Raw genomic sequence first — 18729 nt, 5'->3', positions numbered from 1 at the left:
CCAATACCCAACTCCTCTGTTCATTGTGAAGGGCAATGCAAATGGACCTTGCAAACTCTAGACCTGCCTTCACCAACTGGATGCCCCCCAGGTGGTTTGGACTAAAGCATGCATTTAAAGCAGATGGCCTCCCTCAAAGAATTCTGGGAACTGTAGAACTATAGAATTGTGGAGTTGGAAGGGACCACGTCTAGTCTGACTGCCTGCAATGCAGGAATCTTTTTGTCCAACGTGGGGCTTGAACCCACGACCTTGAAATTAAGAGTCTCATGTTCTACTGACTGAGCTGAGTACTTTGTGGAGGGGTAAGCTACAGTTCCCAAGATTCTTTGGTGGAAGTCATGTGTTTTCAGTGTGCTTTAAATGTATATCATGAATGTGACTATAGCTGCCATGAGCCCCATAATTTCCTGTTGAGCCTTAAAAGAGTCTCAGGTAGCAATGTTAACATGGATAGAAATGATTTCCCCCCTTCAACCCTACCCTGCTTTTCCCCTCCTTTAAAAAAATTATCTCTGTATAACCAAGGAATGTATATTATGAAAATCATTCATAGTGTGCTTGTTTATTATGTTACTATGTTTTATATTGCCTTATTTTGCTGTGAAGTGCCCCAATGACCACTTCTGGTGAAAAGCAGCATAGATATCTCTAGATAGATAGATGATAGTTAGATAGATAAAACAGATTAAAGCAAGATATCGTAGAAGTTGTGAAAGTGAAATGGTAGCATTCCCAAGGCCCACACAGAAAAGGATGGACAATTTAGGATGGCGCTCTGCGAGCCCCATTTTTTTCCACCACCCTCAGGCATTCATGCTTATCTCCTCCCCTCTTGCATCCCAGTTTCCCTCCCCTTCCCCTTCCCCACCTCACCTGCCACCCTGAGCACTAGTCTATTGATCTTGGCAGCTTTCAAATTGGTGTCTGGCGGTGCCTTAAGCCTCTGCTCTTTTCTCTGGGCCCATGAAGGTGGCCTAAGGATTAATTAGAAAAGGTCAATGCTATAGAAACCACAGTGGTCCCGGTTCCCCCTCCCTCTAATTCAAAATCACGTTTAAAGCTCCAGAGATCAAGGAGGACTGGTGCAGAGACACAGAAAATTGCACAATTATTGGGGGGCTGCCATCAAGCTCCAGCTAAAACGAAGGGGGTAGGGAATGGTGGGGTATCGCTTGTATTTCGACAAAGAGCCTGGAGCTCTAGAAATCCCTCGCATTATCCCAGCAGCGCCTCAAACCCTATTAAATTGCTGGAAAAGACTCTTTGATTTGGGGAGGGCCGCCTGTCCATTTTTGAAATTATTTTCTGAAGAATCAGCCTCCCTCCGCTTTAATGTCAAGGCAATAAAGTGAAGCAGGTCAAAGGACTCCCTTCTCGTTCGAGGCAGAGCCAGACTGACAGCGCGCTAACTGTATGGAGGGCAGAGACAGATTTGCTGTTCCTGCTGAGCCATTAACTGAGCTGACTCTGAGGGCCGCAGAGTTTTAGGGCCAGGGGAGATCTGAGGGGAGAGCTAAGACAGCCCCTTGATCCTATGGCCAGTCCTCTGCGGCTATAGCATGGCTTATATATCAGATCAGCGCTTATCCAGATTACGAGAGCTGTGTGGAGTGAGAACAGGACAAAAGGCCCAGTCCTTCTGCCTGTAGAATGAAAAATGAGGCAGGAGATGGGGGTGCGTGTCGCTGTGGTTTTCGGAGCTGAATGTGCTTGGTAAGAAGGGTCAATGCTCAGGCGTGCCAAAATATGGGGGGCAGCTAAACCCCACCCCACATATTCAGTCACAAGACATGGTGCACACACACCATGCAATGACTACCAGCTTTTCTGGGGAGGGCAGCCCCCTCACATCTGTTACTGGGGGCCTCGGAGGAATCTGGGCCTCTTGGAGTTGGCTGTGTCCATGTTTGTGTTGTACACACAAGTCCCCACTTTCTTTGCTGGTAACCAGTGGCGTAGCGTGGGTTGTCAGCACCCGGGGCAAGGCAAGTAATTTGCGCCCTCTAACCTGTGGATTTTAGCGCTGTGAGTGCGAGCGCGCCCCCCAGATGTTGCGCCCCGTGCGGCCGGCCCCACGCTACGCCACTGCTGGTAACAAGCTGCCTTTTGAGGGATACTGTTATTGTTTGGGGGGGCACGGTTGGCATCAGCACCCAGAATGCATGCCAGGGGCCCAGCAGCCTTTTAGGGTCCACCCTGCCCCCCATTTAAATGTATTTTCCCAGCCTGGCAACTCCAGGCAGCAACAGGTAGCCAAATCCAGCTGCCATTAGAATTTCCCACAATGCCTCCATTGTGAAGGGAAAGGGGACCACTCTGAATCACACCAGGTGGGTGCAGTCCTGAGGAGACTGCAGAGGACAGCCATTGCCATTTCCTTCATTGGGGTGGAAGGACACTAGTAGCACCTCTTCTTCCCTGAGAGGCTGCCATCAAGGTGGCATTCGGATGGGGGGTTGCTAAGGAGGCAGCAGAACTTACCTCAAAGGAGCACGGCGTAGCAGCGGGAGCTGCAGTGGGCGATGTATTTCTTGGAGGTCTGCTCTGCTGCCCCTGTGTGTTACCTTGCCTCACCATTCCATGACTCCAAGCTATGCTTGCTTGTTTATTTGTGCATAAGGTCGGTGCTGTTTTCTACAAGAAAGAGTTACCTCATGGCTGAGGTGGCCCATCTTTTCAAGTCACATTCGGAATTTTGAGAAAGCGTTGTGGGTGCCATGCACAAAATGGCTGCCGCTGGGATGTGGCTAAACACAAAATGGCTGCTGTGGGGGCATGGCATATCATGAAATGTATATTTGCTGAGACCTACAGGAAGTACCAGTGAGCACACTGGCACCTGCCTCACTGAGTTGTTGTGATGATCCAAGGGAGTCAGATATGTTTCCTTGAGGGCCTTGGAGGCCACACCTGCAATCTCCTCTTCTATACAGTGATTAAAGGCACCTTACTTGGTGCTGGTGTTAATAGGAATGGGGTGCATTCATGCAATAGCTTTAAGCTAACTGCCTTTTCCTCTTTTTTTCTAGTGGGCAGCCAATCCCCAGAGTGACATACACCGAGGAAGAGAAGAGAACATGGGGAACAGTCTTCAGGGAGCTGAAGACTCTGTATCCCACCCACGCTTGTTATGAACACAATCATGTCTTCCCTCTCCTGGAGAAATACTGTGGCTATGAAGAAGACAACATCCCACAGCTGGAAGATGTCTCAAACTTCTTGAAAAGTAAGTAAAGGTGTGAAGATCCAATATCCGACATCGTCAACATAATTGCTATAACTGTGATCCTAATACAGTGGTACCTCGGGTTAAGAACTTAATTCGTTCTGGAGGTCTGAAACTGTTCTTAACCTGAAGCACCACTTTAGCTAATGGGGCCTCCTGCTGCCGCTGCGCCGCCGCTGCACGATTTCTGTTCTCATCCTGAAACAAAGTTCTTAACCCGAGGTAATATTTCTGGGTTAGTGGAGTCTGTAACCTGAACCGTATGTAACCTGAAGCGTATGTAACCCAAGGTACCACTGTATTTGAATGTACTAAGGCTGCAATCCTATCCACATTAAACCCAACGATTCCCACAGTTCTGAAAATTCAATGAGACTTAACTTCTGTGTAACCCTGCATAGGATTTTATTGCATAAATGATCCATAAATGAGAAGGGCTTTAGCTCAGTGGTAGAGTATGTGGTTTGCACCCAAAAGGTCCCAGATTCAATCCTCAGCATCTCCAGGAAGGGCCTTGGAGAGACCTCTGTCTGAAATCCTGGAGACCCCTTGCCAATTGGTGTAGACCAGAGGTAGCCCATGTGATCCCCTCCAGATGTTATTGGACTACAACTCCCATCAGCCTCAGCCAACACCACCAATGCCCAGGGATGATGGGAGTTGTAGTCCAGCAACATTTGGAGGGCACTACATTGGCTTCCCCTGGTGCTGAGCTAGATGGACCAATGCTAAGACTCAGTAAAAGGCAGCTTCCTGCATTTTGTACAAGTGCCAAAGTGATTTCACCCATCGAACTGAAGAATTGTAGAGTTGGAAGGAGCCCCAAGGGTCATCTAGTCCAACCCCCTGCAATGCAGGAATCTCAGCTAATGCATCCATGGCAGATGGCCATCCAGCTAGTTTGTAATGCAGAGCTCCGCTGTTCTTTAAAGGCTGCACTGGATTCCGCCTGCGTCCTGTAGCTGGCCTGCTGTCTTCCCGGGATTTTTTGGCTGGCTTGGCGTTCAGGGTGTTTCACTCTACTCAATACATCCGCCATTCATCGCGTCCAATGTACACGCCAGAACCGTAAGTATTTGGCCAATAAAGTGAAAGGCCATGTTTTGGTTTTTGTGGTTTGTTCGTTTTTTTAAAATGTGCATAGCACCTTATGAAATCAGGGTGGCCAATAAAGGAAGAAATATATCGGGTACAAAAGAGGGGCTGATTTGCGTAAGATTTACATGTGCCAAATTTTATGTAGAGATGCAGGTTTAGAAAGAATGGCTGTGATTGAAATAGACGCACGACCCATCTCACAGTAGTGGGAAAGGCTGGGGCCAGGTGTGGTGTGTACCTGCTCAGTCTGCAGTCCAGTTGCTTACTGTGATTGATGGGCAACTTCAAGCCTTTTCTCCTTGTGTTCAAAGTGTGAACAGTGTTTTCCACACTCTGGGTTAATTCATACTGCTTTTCTTCTAGTGATGTTTGCCACGAACTCCTAGGACATGTCCCTCTGTTTGCTGATCCCAGCTTTGCTCAGTTTTCTCAAGTAAGTAGAACCCTTAAAAAAAGAGATGTCAACCGACAGACAACACCTTTCAGAAAATAATCAAAAAGCATCATACAGAATCTAGAGAAGCACAAACACTCCAGATATTGTTGCCAAAGGATTGAGTTTCTAGGATTAAAACCAGCGCTGTTTTTCTAGAAAAAGTGGTGCTGGAACTCACCACGAACACCTCCCTTGTTTTCTTATAATGGCAATGGTGCCCACCTGAGAGGTGCTGGAACTGAGTTCTGGATGAAAAAAAGCCCTGATTAAGACTGAAATCTTCCCCCAGGGGGAAACACAGCAAAATAACTTTTCATTTGCTTCTGAGATAATAATAATATAATAATAATAATAATTTATTATTTATACCCCGCCCATCTGGCTGAGTTTCCCCAGCCACTCTGGGCGGCTCCCAATCAGTGTTAAAAACAGTACAGCGTACAGATGAAATGATCTGTTTGTGGATTGTGCCTTAATAAACTTGCACAATTTGTTCACTACTGATTTTTGTGGTGGGTATGCTCCTGAAACTATCTTCTTTGATGTGTCACTTAGACCTAAAATCACATTTTGCATGACTTTGAGATTCAGTAACATTTCAGAATTTAAATTAGATTTTTTTAAAAAATTTGAGTTTTCGCTCGATCTTTAAAAGTTGCCTCATTAATGTTATGTTGTTGTTATCATCATTGTCACTGATTTATTAACCACCTGCTATACAACCATCTCAAGGTGATGTACACTGAAACAGTTAAAAACCCAAGCCCCATCAATAGGAGAAACTCTTAGAAGGGGTAAGGCAGTCTCTCAGATAACCTGGTCGTGAGCTGTATAGGACCTTATATGTTAGTACCAACACCTTGAATTTAGTTGAAATGCCATCAGCTATGAAAACGACATACTTTTACACTTTGAGTTTTCTTCTTCCTAAAACCCACCTACCTATATGAACTCATAACGATTCATAATCAGGAGGGGAGTGGTGGAATTATTCATTAATAACTAAGAAAGAAAGTCTCCTTAATTTTTTTGCCCAAATTAATTTTGGCTCTTGTGCTTCCCACACAAAACAAACAAACAAACAAACAAACTGGGGGTGGGGAATGCTTTTTAGAAAAAAGAACAACTGAAAACAACCATCTTTCATTTTTACAGGAAATCGGATTGGCTTCTCTGGGTGCTCCAGATGAATACATTGAGAAACTTGCTACGGTAACTCTAGAATTCAGGGGCCATCCGTCCCGCCCCCCCCCCCCCCAGTTTGATCCAGCACCAGATTCAGAATGACAGCTCCTGCTTGGTGGATGCAGAATACTCTTGAAATCCCCCTGTAAAATAATAGTTTCATTTTGTAGATAGAGAAAATGTTTAAAATATGGACTATTATATTGATCCAGTTTAAGGCCAAAATCTTATACAAACAGAAAATGCCAGGCATTTGAACTCTGAGCCCTTCTGCATGTAGATCAGAACCTGAGATCTGGGTCCTTTGGCCAGATGTAGAGCATGTGCCTCTCTCTTCCGTCTCCCGTTAGTCAATGTGGCAACTTCCAGATGTTGCTAAACTACAAATGCCATTAGCCCTAGCTAGCATGGTCGATGGCCAAAGATGATGAGAGCTGTAGTCCAGCAACTTCTGCAGAGCACCATATTAGTTATGCCCGCCCTGGCTTAAATGTGGCGTCTGTTCTTGCAGAGCCTGCCACTCTGGTTGCAATATACCGCAACCTGCGTATTAGCAGTTGATCTCTGGAATGGGCTTCTTCCTTCTACCTCTATGATGTTCTCATTTGGGGGCTGGGCTTCAACATTAGGATTCCTTTATCTTTAATAATTGTGCAGATGGGAGAGTTTTGGCAGGTCATGTGTGTCCATTCCCAGTGCTTTATTCATGGATAACAAATTATCCTTCTGTGTCCTGGTTGCAAAATGGAAGTGGTGATGAGCTGTCTGTTGGAAAGCAGAGGTTTGAGAAACCACACTTGGCAAAATACCTTCATTTATGAAATGATAATGGTTCTGAAGCCCCAAGTTTGAAAATTCAGCCATCCCTGTAGTTTTCCATCATGGTACCTCCCACCCTTTATTTGGCTCATAGCCACATTAATGGGATCATCTGGGAGTTCATGCACAAGAAATATAATCTTTGCACTTTCCTTTATGCCAGGTTTATTGGTTTACTGTGGAATTTGGACTGTGTAAAGAGGGCAATGAGATAAAGGCATACGGAGCAGGGCTGCTGTCGTCATTTGGAGAATTACAGGTACAAATCTACAGTTGTTCTTATTTCTGCAAATCAAATCTTGTACAGTGGTACCTCGGGTTAAGAACTTAATTCGTTCTGGAGGTCTGTTCTTAATCTGAAACTGTTCTTAACCTGAGGTACCACTTTAACTAATGGGGCCTCCCGCCGCCGCCATGCGATTTCTGTTCTCATCCTGAAGTAAAGTTCTTAACCCAAGGCAATATTTCTGGGTTAGCAGAGTTTGTAACCTGAAGCATCTATAACAGCCATAGGCAAACTCTGGCCCTCCAGATGTTTGGGACTACAATTCCTATCATCCCTAGCTAACAGGACCAGTGGTCAGGGATAATGGGAATTGCAGTCCCAAACATCTGTAGGGCCGAGTATGCCTATGCCTGGTCTATAACCTGAAGTGTCTGTAACCCGAGGTACCCCTGTATTTTAAAAAATTGAAAAAACGTATTTATGTAGGTCTGCTTTGTATGTACCTTGGTCAGTAAAGCATGAGACTCTTAATCTCAGGGTTGTGGGTTTGAACCCCTGCATTGGGCAAAAAGATCCCTGAATGGCAGGGGGTGGGCTAGATCACCCATGTCCCTTCCAACTCCATGACTCTAAGTCTTATAATCTTCCAGAGATGGGCAAGGAGCCCTGCACTCACTCAACAAATAAGTCGGGCCCTTTGTGTGTGCTCCATGCTAGTTGCATGTGAATGGAGCTAGATTAGGACCTGTGTGTATAACATATAATAGGGACCCTGTCCTGCTTCCAGCGTTAAGGGGTATCAGTAAGAAAGAGAATACAACCCTTGTTACTGGAAAGAGTAGGGACGCGGGTGGCGCTGTGGGTTAAACCACAGAACCTAGGACTTGCCGATCAGAAGGTTGGCGGTTCGAATCCTCGCGACGGGGTGAGCTCCTGTTGCTCGGTCCCTGCTCCTGACAACCTAGCAGTTCGAAAGCACGTCATGTGCAAGTAGATAAATTGGTACCACTCCAGGAAATGGCGTTTCCGTGCGCTGCTCTGGTTTGCCAGAAACAGCTTAGTCATGCTGGCCACATGACCCGGAAGCTGTCTGCAGACAAACGCCGGCTCCTTCGGCCAATAAAGCGAGATGAGCGCCGCAACCCCAGAGTTGGTCACGACTGGACCTCATGGTCAGGGGTCCTTTACTAGTGGAAAGAGTGAGCAGGGCCTGCAACTAAACATTGCAATGAGAACATCAGAAGAGCTTGCTGGATGAGGCCACCAGGGGGCACACATCTAGTCAAGCATCGTGTTCTCACAGTGGCCAAGCAGATGCCTACATAAACAGGACTTGAGCACAACAGCACTCTCCCCTCCTATGATTTCCAGCACCTGGAATTCAAAAGTATACTATCTCCAACAGTGGCAATAGAACATGGCAATCAGGGGCCCTCTTCTGTTTTTTCTCTTCTAATGTTTGCTCTACACAAGAACCTAAGAAAAGCCTTGCTGAATCAGACCAAAGGCCAGTCTAGTCCAGGTGCCCCATGATATTCTGGTAAAGAAGCTGGTAAAATGCGGTCTTGACTATGCAACCACCCAGTGGATTTGTAACTGGCTGACTGACCGAACCCAAAGGGTGCTCATCAATGGTTCCTCTTCATCCTGGAGAAGAGTGACTAGTGGGGTGCCACAGGGTTCTGTCTTGGGCCCGGTCTTATTCAACATCTTTATCAATGACTTGGATGATGGACTCAAGGGCCTCCTGATCAAATTTGCAGATGACACCAAACTGGGAGGGGTGGCTAACACCCCAGAGGACAGGATCACACTTCAAAACGACCTTGACAGATTAGAGAACTGGGCCAAAACAAACAAGATGAATTTTAACAGGGAGAAATGTGAAGTATTGCACTTGGGCAAAAAAAATGAGAGGCACAAATACAAGATGGGTGACACCTGGCTTGAGAGCAGTACATGTGAAAAGGATCTAGGAGTCTTGGTTGACCACAAACTTGACATGAGCCAACAGTGTGACGCGGCAGCTAAAAAGCCAATGCAATTCTGGGCTGCAGCAATAGGAGTATAGCATCTAGATCAAGGGAAGTAATAGTGCCACTGTATTCTGCTCTGGTCAGACCTCACCTGGAGTACTGTGTCCAGTTCTGGGCACCACAGTTCAAGAAGGACACTGACAAACTGGAACGTGTCCAGAGGAGGGCAACCAAAATGGTCAAAGGCCTGGAAACGATGCCTTATGAGGAACGGCTAAGGGAGCTGGGCATGTTTAGCCTGGAGAAGAGGAGGTTAAGGGGTGATATGGTAGCCATGTTCAAATATATAAAAGGATGTCACATAGAGGAGGGAGAAAGGTTGTTTTCTGCTGCTCCAGAGAAGCGGACACGGAGCAATGGATTCAAACTACAAGAAAGAAGATTCCACCTAAACATTAGGAAGAACTTCCTGACAGTAAGAGCTGTTTGACAGTGGAATTTGCTGCCAAGGAGTGTGGTGGAGTCTCCTACTTTGGGGGTCTTTAAGCAGAGGCTTGACAACCATATGTCAGGAGTGCTCTGATGCAGTGGCGTAGCGTGGGGGGTGCAGGGGGGGCCGGCCGCACCGGGCGCAACATCTGGGGTTAGGGTTAGGGGGCGCAAATCCACGGGTTAGGGGGCGCAAATTACTTGCCTTGCCCCGGGTGCTGACAACCCACGCTACGCCACTGCTCTGATGGTGTTTCCTGCTTGGCAGGGGGTTGGACTCGATGCCCCTTGTGGTCTCTTCCAACTCTATGATTCTATCTTGTGTGTCTGTTCTCACAGTGGCCAACCAGATGCCTGTGAGAAACCTGCATGCAGGGTGTGGGTCAGCTGTGATTCTCATCAACTGGTATTCAGAGGCATAATGCCTCTATCAGTAGTAGTAGGATGAAGGCTGCTCAGTTCTGGGTGGACTGGTCCTTGTTTTATAAAGATTTTTGTCTCCTTGTTTTGTTTTGTTCTGATTTCTTGAACTTCTGTGAACCTCAGGCCTGCTGATATTTCCCTCCTGCTTGGTTACCATCCTTGTGGCATTTACCACAAGGAGTTTGCTGTTAGAAATAATAATTAGAGTTAAAAAGCTTGCCCTCCTGTTGTATGACAGTAATAATAATGATACTAATATTTATAATATATTGGTCATGTTAATTTTCATTGTAAACTGCTTTGAGGTTCTACCACAAGAAGGGAAATCTATATCTATATCTATATTATAACTTTTATTTAAAATTAAAACCTATCTGCTTTTTTCTCTTTAGTATTGCTTATCAAATAAGCCTGCCATTGAACCTCTCAATTTGGAAAGGACAGCAGTTCAAAAATATCCTGTCACCGAATTCCAGCCCATTTACTATGTTGCTGAAAGCTTCAAAGATGCAAAGCAAAAGTTAAGGTAATAATTTTACCTCCGTTAGGATTTGGTTGGATCATTCAGTGTCCCTCCATGTGTGTATAATACAGAAATGTCACAGAGGTCAGTGCTGCATCTTGAAACTCACCTGCCAGCCACCCTGGGAATCAAAAACTTTTGTATAAACTGAATAAATCAGCATTTATCTGTAGTTAATCTAAACTGGTATTAGATAGAAAATGCCACCTGGAAGGGTGGGGAAGGAACATGTTGACTGGGGCTAGAAATGTGAAGCTATGGGCAGAAAGTAGGATAGCAAAATGAGATGAAAATATACAATGCAATCATATGCATGTGTACTCAGAGGTAAGACCTACTAAGTTCAATGTTGCAAACTCTCAGGAAACTGGGTCTAGGATAGGGCTGCCATTCATCCTGATTTTCCAGGACATGTCTTGGAATTCGCCTCTGAAAATGGCGTCCTGGATTATTTTTCGGAAATTGGGCATGTGTCCTGGAAAACCCGCAACGGGGGTTAAATTGTGCCAGAAATGCCTTAAGAAGCTCCAAAACTCAAAAAATATTTTAGCTTTTACTATAATAAGCTCAACAACTTTTGGGTTGTCCTGGTTTTTACTTTTTGAAATATGGCAACCCCAGATAGGATTGCAATCTTAATCTTCCATCCCAAATCAAGGGAGGGGCCTTGATCCCTTCTCAAGACATGTGTCTCTACGAAGGGCTTGCTCAGCTGAACAGCAAGATGCAAATTATTCACTCAATCAGTATATTAATCCATAAAAAAATGCGACAAAGTTTCTGTTTTCTCCTTTAGGAAATATGCCTCAACAATTTCCCGTCCGTTCTCCGTCCGTTACAACCCGTACACTGAGCGGATTGAAGTTCTGGACAACACAAAGCAGCTCAAGAATTTAGCTGATGCCATCAGCAGTAAGTAACTGTTATTTTAATATACAACGATTTTCCTGTGAAAATACCCAAACCCTGAGTTCTTTATGGGTCTGACTCAGTGTCCACAGACAACTCTTGCACATCTGTTTCTGCCCCATTAGTTTTAATGTAGCCTTCAGATCCTGCTGCACACTAAGAGGTTTGCTGTGGTTCAGGGACTGGGAGTCAAAACAGGTCATCTCATTGCAGGGGACAAATCTGCCTCACTGAACAAAACATAGTTAGGTGCAGTGGAAAGCGCGTGGTGTATGGATGTGGTCTGAAGAATTTCATAAAGTGTTGAAACTCAGAGGTGGGGATGAAAAAGGGGGAATAAACAGCTGAGACTGCTGTATCTTTTGCATGATTCCCCCCCCCCTTGCACCAATATATACCGTACATGTTGAAAACCCTGCATCAGTAAAAGCTTAATTCTGTGGCATGTAGGTATTGCTGTTTCAGCAGATTTTCACGTCAGAGAAGCGGAAGGAGCTAACTCCTAGGGAAATTTGTTCCACAGTCCAAAAAGTCTCTTGGGGAGTTTCAACTAATATTTCGCCAAAATCCGGTTGCCTGCAATGCCAATCCCTGGTTCAAGCCTTGCCATATATCTGTTTGCTGGGATATGGCCACAAATCTGTATGCCAGGATACCACTGCAAATTTCATTCAGTGCCAAATTTCTGTCATTTTCCGAGTTGAATGGGCTTACAAATGGATTTTTTAACAGTGAAATGAGGGCTAGACTTCTGCCAGATTCCAGATAGGGCTCATTGGGGAGGAAGGGCAGGACGTAAATGCAGCAAATAGATAAACAGAGTCAAGCGGGCTGCGGTCATGCCTGACGATGCCATTCTTGCTCCTTGTAAATGCAATGCTCTTCTTCATCCTATATCACATTATCAACAACACTCATTGTTTTAAGACTTCTTGGGTGCCAGTACATTCAGTTTGTGCCCTCTTGGCTCCTTCTGTTCATCAGAGGCTGGCTTCTGCAGAGTGCAGGATTTGGACTGAGGAGACCAGGATTCAAATCTATGCACAGCCACCTGTGTCACTGAGTCTACCTAGTGCCATTGAGGTGATGAAATGGGAATGACTCCATGTACACATTCTATTGTGCTCTATGGATATAAAACTGTAGCAAAAGAAAGAGCAAAACAGAAGGCTGACTTCCTTCATTTCTTTGCAGATGAGTTGGGACTTCTTTGCAATGCTCTCCAGAAGATCAAGTGAAGATGCTCTCAGATGCCTTTTGATGGCTCCAAGAGCCATGGGAGGGACGGTACTGGACACTGAAACAAATATCAAACTTTTAAAAAACAAATAAAGAAAGTCTACCAATAACTAATAGCATGTAGAAATGTGATACATATTTAATGTGCTTGTCATCGCAGTTATAATAAAGGCAGGTGATAGTTTAGATGTCTGTAATCTCCATTTATATCATATGGCACATGCAAAAGGTCTCAGCAAGTTCCCCTGCAAAAATCCACAGCCATAAATCTCATGGGAGGTTTTATGGGGGGTTGGGGTTGGGGTTGGCTCCTGAAGAGAAATGGGAAGAGCTCTGAGTTAGAGTGGGACGACCTAGGAGAGGATCTGAGCAGGATGGGGGAGGTGAAACTGGGACCCTAAGAAGTGTCTGAGCCTGTGGTCTAGGGAGCGGAGGGCTGGCTCCAGTGGCTGAGTGGGTTAACAGAAGAATGTTTCCACCCTGTGCCATTGGACACCACTAGTACATAAGAACATAAAGGTAAAGGGACCCCTGACCATTAGGTCCAGTCGTGACCGACTCTGGGGTTGCGGCGCTCATCTCGCTTTATTGGCCGAGGGAGCTGACATGTGGCCAGCATGACTAAGCCGCTTCTGGTGAATCAGAGCAGTGCACGGAAACGCCGTTTACCTTCCCGCTGGAGTGGTACCTATTTATCAACTTGCACTTTGACATGCTTTTGAACTGCTAGGTTGGCAGGAGCAGGGACTGAGCAATGGGAGCTCACCCCGTCACGGGGATTCTAACCGCCGACCTTCTGATTGGCAAGTCCTAGGCTCTGTGGTTTAACCCACAGTGAAACCCGCGTCCCTTACATAAGAAAATAAGAGCATCCTATTCTCACAGTAACCAACCGGATGCCTGTGGGAAGCCTGGAACTAGAATTCAAGCAAAAGAACACGCTCCCCTCCTGTGGTTTCCAATGACTGCTTTTCAGAAGCGTTCCTGCCTCCAAGAGTAGTATCTATAGCCAGATATCTTCTGCTGTGGGGCCACCCCTGGTGCCTCCTCCGAGGATCCCCCTGCTCCGGGGGAGGCAACTGAGAGTAGATCAGATGCTGAGCTGGCATGGGCAAACTTCACAGACTCAACCAATTGGAAAGAAATCCTGTTTGCTTCCCCACTCCCAGGACTCTGGCCACTTGCCACACTAACAGCTGCATCCACTCTGCTCTTCCGAAGGAAGTTGCAGAGGGCATGTTGCTTGTGGGATCATCAGCATCTTAGCCTGCACTTAGTCATGCTATACCTCTTATGTACCTACTGCATCTTATAACTTGTGCCTTCCCTATGGACCAATCTGATTTATACATTAAAGTCTTGGGTAGAAACACAGCTGGGAATTAAAGTGGATCTTTTGGCAGTGAAGGTCCAGACATATCCTGCCCTTTGTTTTGTTGTTTAGGGTGCCGCCCATCTTCATCCAGGAGTTCACACGCAAAGCATGGTGGGGGCTGTTCTCCAAATTTATTTTCCGCCGTCCACCTTCAGAGCCAGGATGCCTGTGATTGGGTATCGCATGTGGGCAGAGCACTGTTGCACTCAGGACCTGTCTGTGGGCTTTCCAAGGGCATCTGCTGAGCCCCAGTGAGAGCAGGATGCTGGACTAAATGGGCTTCTGTCCTGACTCAGCAGACTCTTCTTGTGTCCTTAACCTGTATGCAGCTTCATGCAGTTTATTTTTCTTCTTTGAAATGACAATCAATAAATTGCTAGGTAATACACAGCTATAGCCTCACCTGCAACTTTTATTTCTCTCAGCTTTTTCTTTTTTAATTACTTGGTGTTCTTGTTTGCTTGTTTGTTTGTTTATATCGTCGTTTTAACTGTTTGCAATGCTATGCTAAAGCTGATTATGTGATTTTGAACCATCAATAAATTACAATTTTTAAAAACCCACGATGCATTAGAGATGGTTTGCTCTTCCTGTTCAGTTCCTGTTTGTGGTGTTTCAGTCTCTCCTACATTAACACGCCCCCCACCCACCCCCCAAATGTCAGCATTTCATTGGATTCCAGGATCCTCCCAGAGGAGCGGTGCAAATAGTTTCTCTCCATGAATAAGTTGTTGGAGATGAAGAAGCATCAAAGCGTGGGCATAGCGCAGCTGCCCCCCTTAAATCAAGTAAACCAAGAAAAATACTTCACTAGCTGAGGTTCTGCCCCCCAACATGAAGCCTGGCTGCACCCCTGCATCCAAGATTCCTGCGTTACAGGGGGTTGGACTAGATGACCCTCGTGGTCCCTTCCAATCATTCTATAATTCTATAAACCCTGCACAGCTGGGGCAGCTGCTTCCCTTGGATTCTCCCTAGACAGGAAGGCCCAGCGGAAGCCAAAGAGATCTGAGCTCAGTGGGGAGAGCAGGTCTCTCCTGAACAGCCACCAACGTCCCCCTACCAGGGGGTCAGAGGAAGAGCCTCTGCGCCTAAAATCAGTTTCCAGTAGTTCTTTTAAACGGCCTCTTGAGAGCTAAAAACTGAGCACCGGGGAGTATTAGGACTATTCCACAACTGAGGGGGAGGCAACGCTTGGATGTTGTTGGAAAATATTTTCCTCCCTATTTGCATAATGCATTTGCAGTGAGTAATCGTAGCTATCGAGGGGACTCCAAGCCAAGGTGTGTGTGTGTGTGTGCGCGCGCGCGCGCGCGGAAATGGAACAGATTTCACTGGGCAGGATCCAGCCTAAATCAAAGGCTTTAAAGAGGCGGAGAGCACCCTATGGGCGCCTACCTGGGAGTAAGCCCTGCTGAACTCGATAGGACTGACTTCTAAGTAGACATGGTCCTGTTGAGCTGCAACCCACTTAGTAGGAGCTCCTTCCGCGGATATTCCCGGGACATGGCGGTGCTGAACTTGGCTCGATCCGCGCCCCTGGTGTGTAAAGCTGTAGTACGGAAGACAAAAGACATTGAGGAAGTCTTGATTTGAGCGAAAGCTTGGGGATATCCGAAAAGATCAGCTATATTATATCTCGGGGGACAATGCTATTGCAACAAAATTCAAGTAGAAGTCTGGGAGGACCAGGGATTCAAATAAACGCTTAGTTCATTAGATGGTTTGGGAGACGCGATAATTCGCACTTCAGGACTGCAGTTTCCTTGGATTTCCTGGACCAATTCTCGTCTCTGGTGGAAATAGCCATTTTCCACAAAACCTCAGGGTCTGGAGCCCCGCCGCTGCAGGCATGGAACTTAAGATTCTGCGATAGAATATCCTTCCTCGGTCTTTTGATCGATGACATGCGTACCGATTTCATTGCGGGGATCACCTTCCCAATGCTGGACTCTTCCTGGACGACCCTTATTTCATCCATTTAGTTTAAACGATTTTTGTAGCACTTTTCATTTACAAAAGGAATACCAAAGCAGTTCGCACCATAATAAAAACATAGACAATATCCAAGGAAAAGTGAACAATAAGCAATAAAATCAACAGTAAAAATGTCATTAACCCCACCCCACGTCTAAGCGTTATGAGTTTTCGTTAAAAAAAATCGGAGGCGCGCATGCTATAACATCTAACATGATGCCTGTATTCCACAATTACCATTAGGCATTTTAGTGGCCCACAGATCGCACTCTGTGAAGATGAGACTGATAGCTGTTTTTATTGTATATTATTGTTATTTTCATGACATAAAACCTCACTGTCAAGGATCACCGAAGCAGATCTCGATAGGAATAAAATAATACACACCACTGCAAGAAATAAAAATATACCATGGGGTTTATGTTTGCTTGTTTAATTTAGAACTGACGTCTTCTAAAAACAGCATATCGCTTTGTCTCGGTCTCTCTCCCCCCTATCTAGCTTTCAAAATAAACTCAGCTTACTTTTTAAAAAGACAAAATGTCACCGATTCTTTCCATAGCTTTTCTGCTAAAAATGACCAGTTAAAAGTGGCTGATTTTATCACCAACAAAGCAGTAGGGCTGAACTAAAAAACCTTCTTACATTTCAACTAAAGGAGTCTCGTCGCTAACTATTATATACGCACTACATTTATACTCCCCCTACCCTCGAAGAAGCTCAATGAGGCATCCACGCTTCTCCCCCTCCCCACTTTATCTTCACAACGACCCCGTGAGGTAGGTTAGGCTGAACGACAGTGACCGGCCTTAAGTCATCTATGCGCTTTATGGCTGCGTGGGAATTCGAACCCTGGTCTTTCAGATCCTAGTCCGGCCCTCTAACCCCCCCCCCCCACGGCATTTAGCTTTATTTCATTGTCTTTTTAGTAGCAGGACAGACAAAAAAACAAAACACCCCAATACTTTCATTTTGTCTTCGAGTCAGCCCCAGTTAGAGGCATTTATATCCCGCTGGTGATATATTTGCCCACCCCTAGCTTAATTGTAGGTGCCTATATAGTTTAAAAAGAAGATAAATAGATTTAAAAGAAGATTTTTCAGAATGACTCCATCCGGCTTGATCCCGGAGGTTAACAACCGGTCACGAGAGGAAAACTAGCACCACCTCACATCGGGTTAGCTGGAATATATACCAGCTTGGCATGAATCTGTACTGGGTTTTTAGGAGGCAGTTTCAGCACCTCGGACAGGAATTGTCTAAGGAAGAAGCATCCACATTTATTGCTATCGATATCTACGTCGCATTGCTATTGCATTTCAGGGGGTTGGGCTAGATGACCCTAGGCATCCCTTCCAACTCTACGATTCACACACACACACACACACACACACACACACACACGCACACGCAAACACAATTTCATTGTCCATTTCTTCACAATGTTAAGAAAGAACGAAACTGGGAGGACAGGGTGAACAGCTTTTAAACAGAACAAAACAAGGAATAACTCCGCTGCTGCCCCGCTCTCTATCCAAACGCATTGAGTTAAACGGAGGTAATATATTTCAGTCCGTTTTTACACCGCAAACCTTTCGTTTGTGGTTGGGTTTCAAGTGAGAAGATTTAAAATAAAGGACGGATTTTTTTTTTTTTAATCCTCCCCTCTTTAGCCATCAGCCTCCTTCTCTCACATCCAGCATTATCATTCCAGCCACTGATTTTCCAAAAATCAGGATAAAAAAGTCCGATAGCAGCAGCAGAAGAAGAAGTCATTTACATTTTCCCTAAATACGTATGGTTTTTGTTTGGGGGCACCTGGCGCTAGGAGAAGCGCCTTCTGTCTTACTGGCGGTACCTTGGAGAGCAGATCTTTCTTTGTCAGTGGCCAGGGAATCTGCCTTCGCTCTCTTCTTCTTCTTCTTCTTCTTCTTCTTCTTCTTCTTCTTCTTCTTCTTCTTCTTCTTCTTCTTCTTCTTCTTCTTCTTCTTCTTCTTCTTCTTCTTCTCCGTTGTCTCCCGAGACGGATTCCAACTCATTATATTTATTTATACACCGCCTTTTTCCCTGATAGGGACTCAAGGCGGCTTACCTTCTCTCCCACTACAGGTGAGCGACCAATGCAGTACTAAACATTTCGCAAATGCACAACTGCCATCCAAGTCGGACTTTCTTCCTTACAAGGCAACACACAATTGCAGATCCATACCGAGTGTAGGGTGCGTGTGTGGACCGACGCCAGACAGCCCACGTATTTGGAGGTTCAGAAATTTATCATAGTTTAACGGACTCTGTTGTTTTCAGATGCCTGTTTAGTTTGACGGGCTTTATACACGAATCGACCAATTAATTAATTTCTATTCAGTTTATCAGTCCCTTGAACATAAAGCGGTCCCTTGAAAATCAGCGGAACACACTGCAATAAAACACCACCTAAATCTATATCGTTACATCTATAGCCAAGAGACGCGCGTGGTTCTCCTTCTTCCCCATTTTATCCTCACAACAGCCCTATGAAGTAGACTAGGAGGAGAGACACAAACTGGCCACTGGCCACCCAATGAGCTTCATAGCTGAGTCGTGATTTGAACCCAAATCCTAGCCGGAGTCTATAACCAAGCTACCATATTTCTGGCTCTTCGTCGTATTTTATAATTCGACTGATCGTCGAATTATAAAATACGAATTATAAAATTATGTTCTGAATAGGTAATCTGTACAGATGGAGGGCGGGTTATAAACACTTTTAATAACACATACATACCAGTCAATAATCCATTTATTTATATCCCCCATTTCCCAGGAAATATATCTGTGCTCAGGGC

The 18729-nt window shown here is 45.4% G+C and overlaps 1 protein-coding gene across 2 annotated transcripts in view; it reads left to right on the top strand.

Moving 5' to 3' along the window:
* PAH (phenylalanine hydroxylase) overlaps positions 1–14488 on the top strand; it is a 41355-nt gene extending 26867 nt beyond the window's left edge. For both annotated transcript variants that reach the window (XM_083462062.1, XM_083462061.1), the window contains exons 6-14: positions 3033–3229; positions 4162–4297; positions 4691–4760; positions 5919–5975; positions 6931–7026; positions 10274–10407; positions 11201–11316; positions 12508–13053; positions 13778–14488. In XM_083462062.1, coding sequence (XP_083318188.1) covers positions 3033–3229; positions 4162–4297; positions 4691–4760; positions 5919–5975; positions 6931–7026; positions 10274–10407; positions 11201–11316; positions 12508–12551 — 850 coding nt within the window. In that variant the 3' untranslated portion in view covers positions 12552–13053; positions 13778–14488. The remainder of the gene's footprint in view (positions 1–3032; positions 3230–4161; positions 4298–4690; positions 4761–5918; positions 5976–6930; positions 7027–10273; positions 10408–11200; positions 11317–12507; positions 13054–13777) is intronic.
* Positions 14489–18729: the final 4241 nt, after the last annotated feature.

This window comes from Podarcis liolepis, assembly GCF_965112155.1.
Source record: "Podarcis liolepis genome assembly, chromosome: 10".
Classification (NCBI taxonomy): Eukaryota; Metazoa; Chordata; class Lepidosauria; order Squamata; family Lacertidae; genus Podarcis; species Podarcis liolepis.
This window is presented reverse-complemented; position numbering and strand designations above follow the sequence as displayed.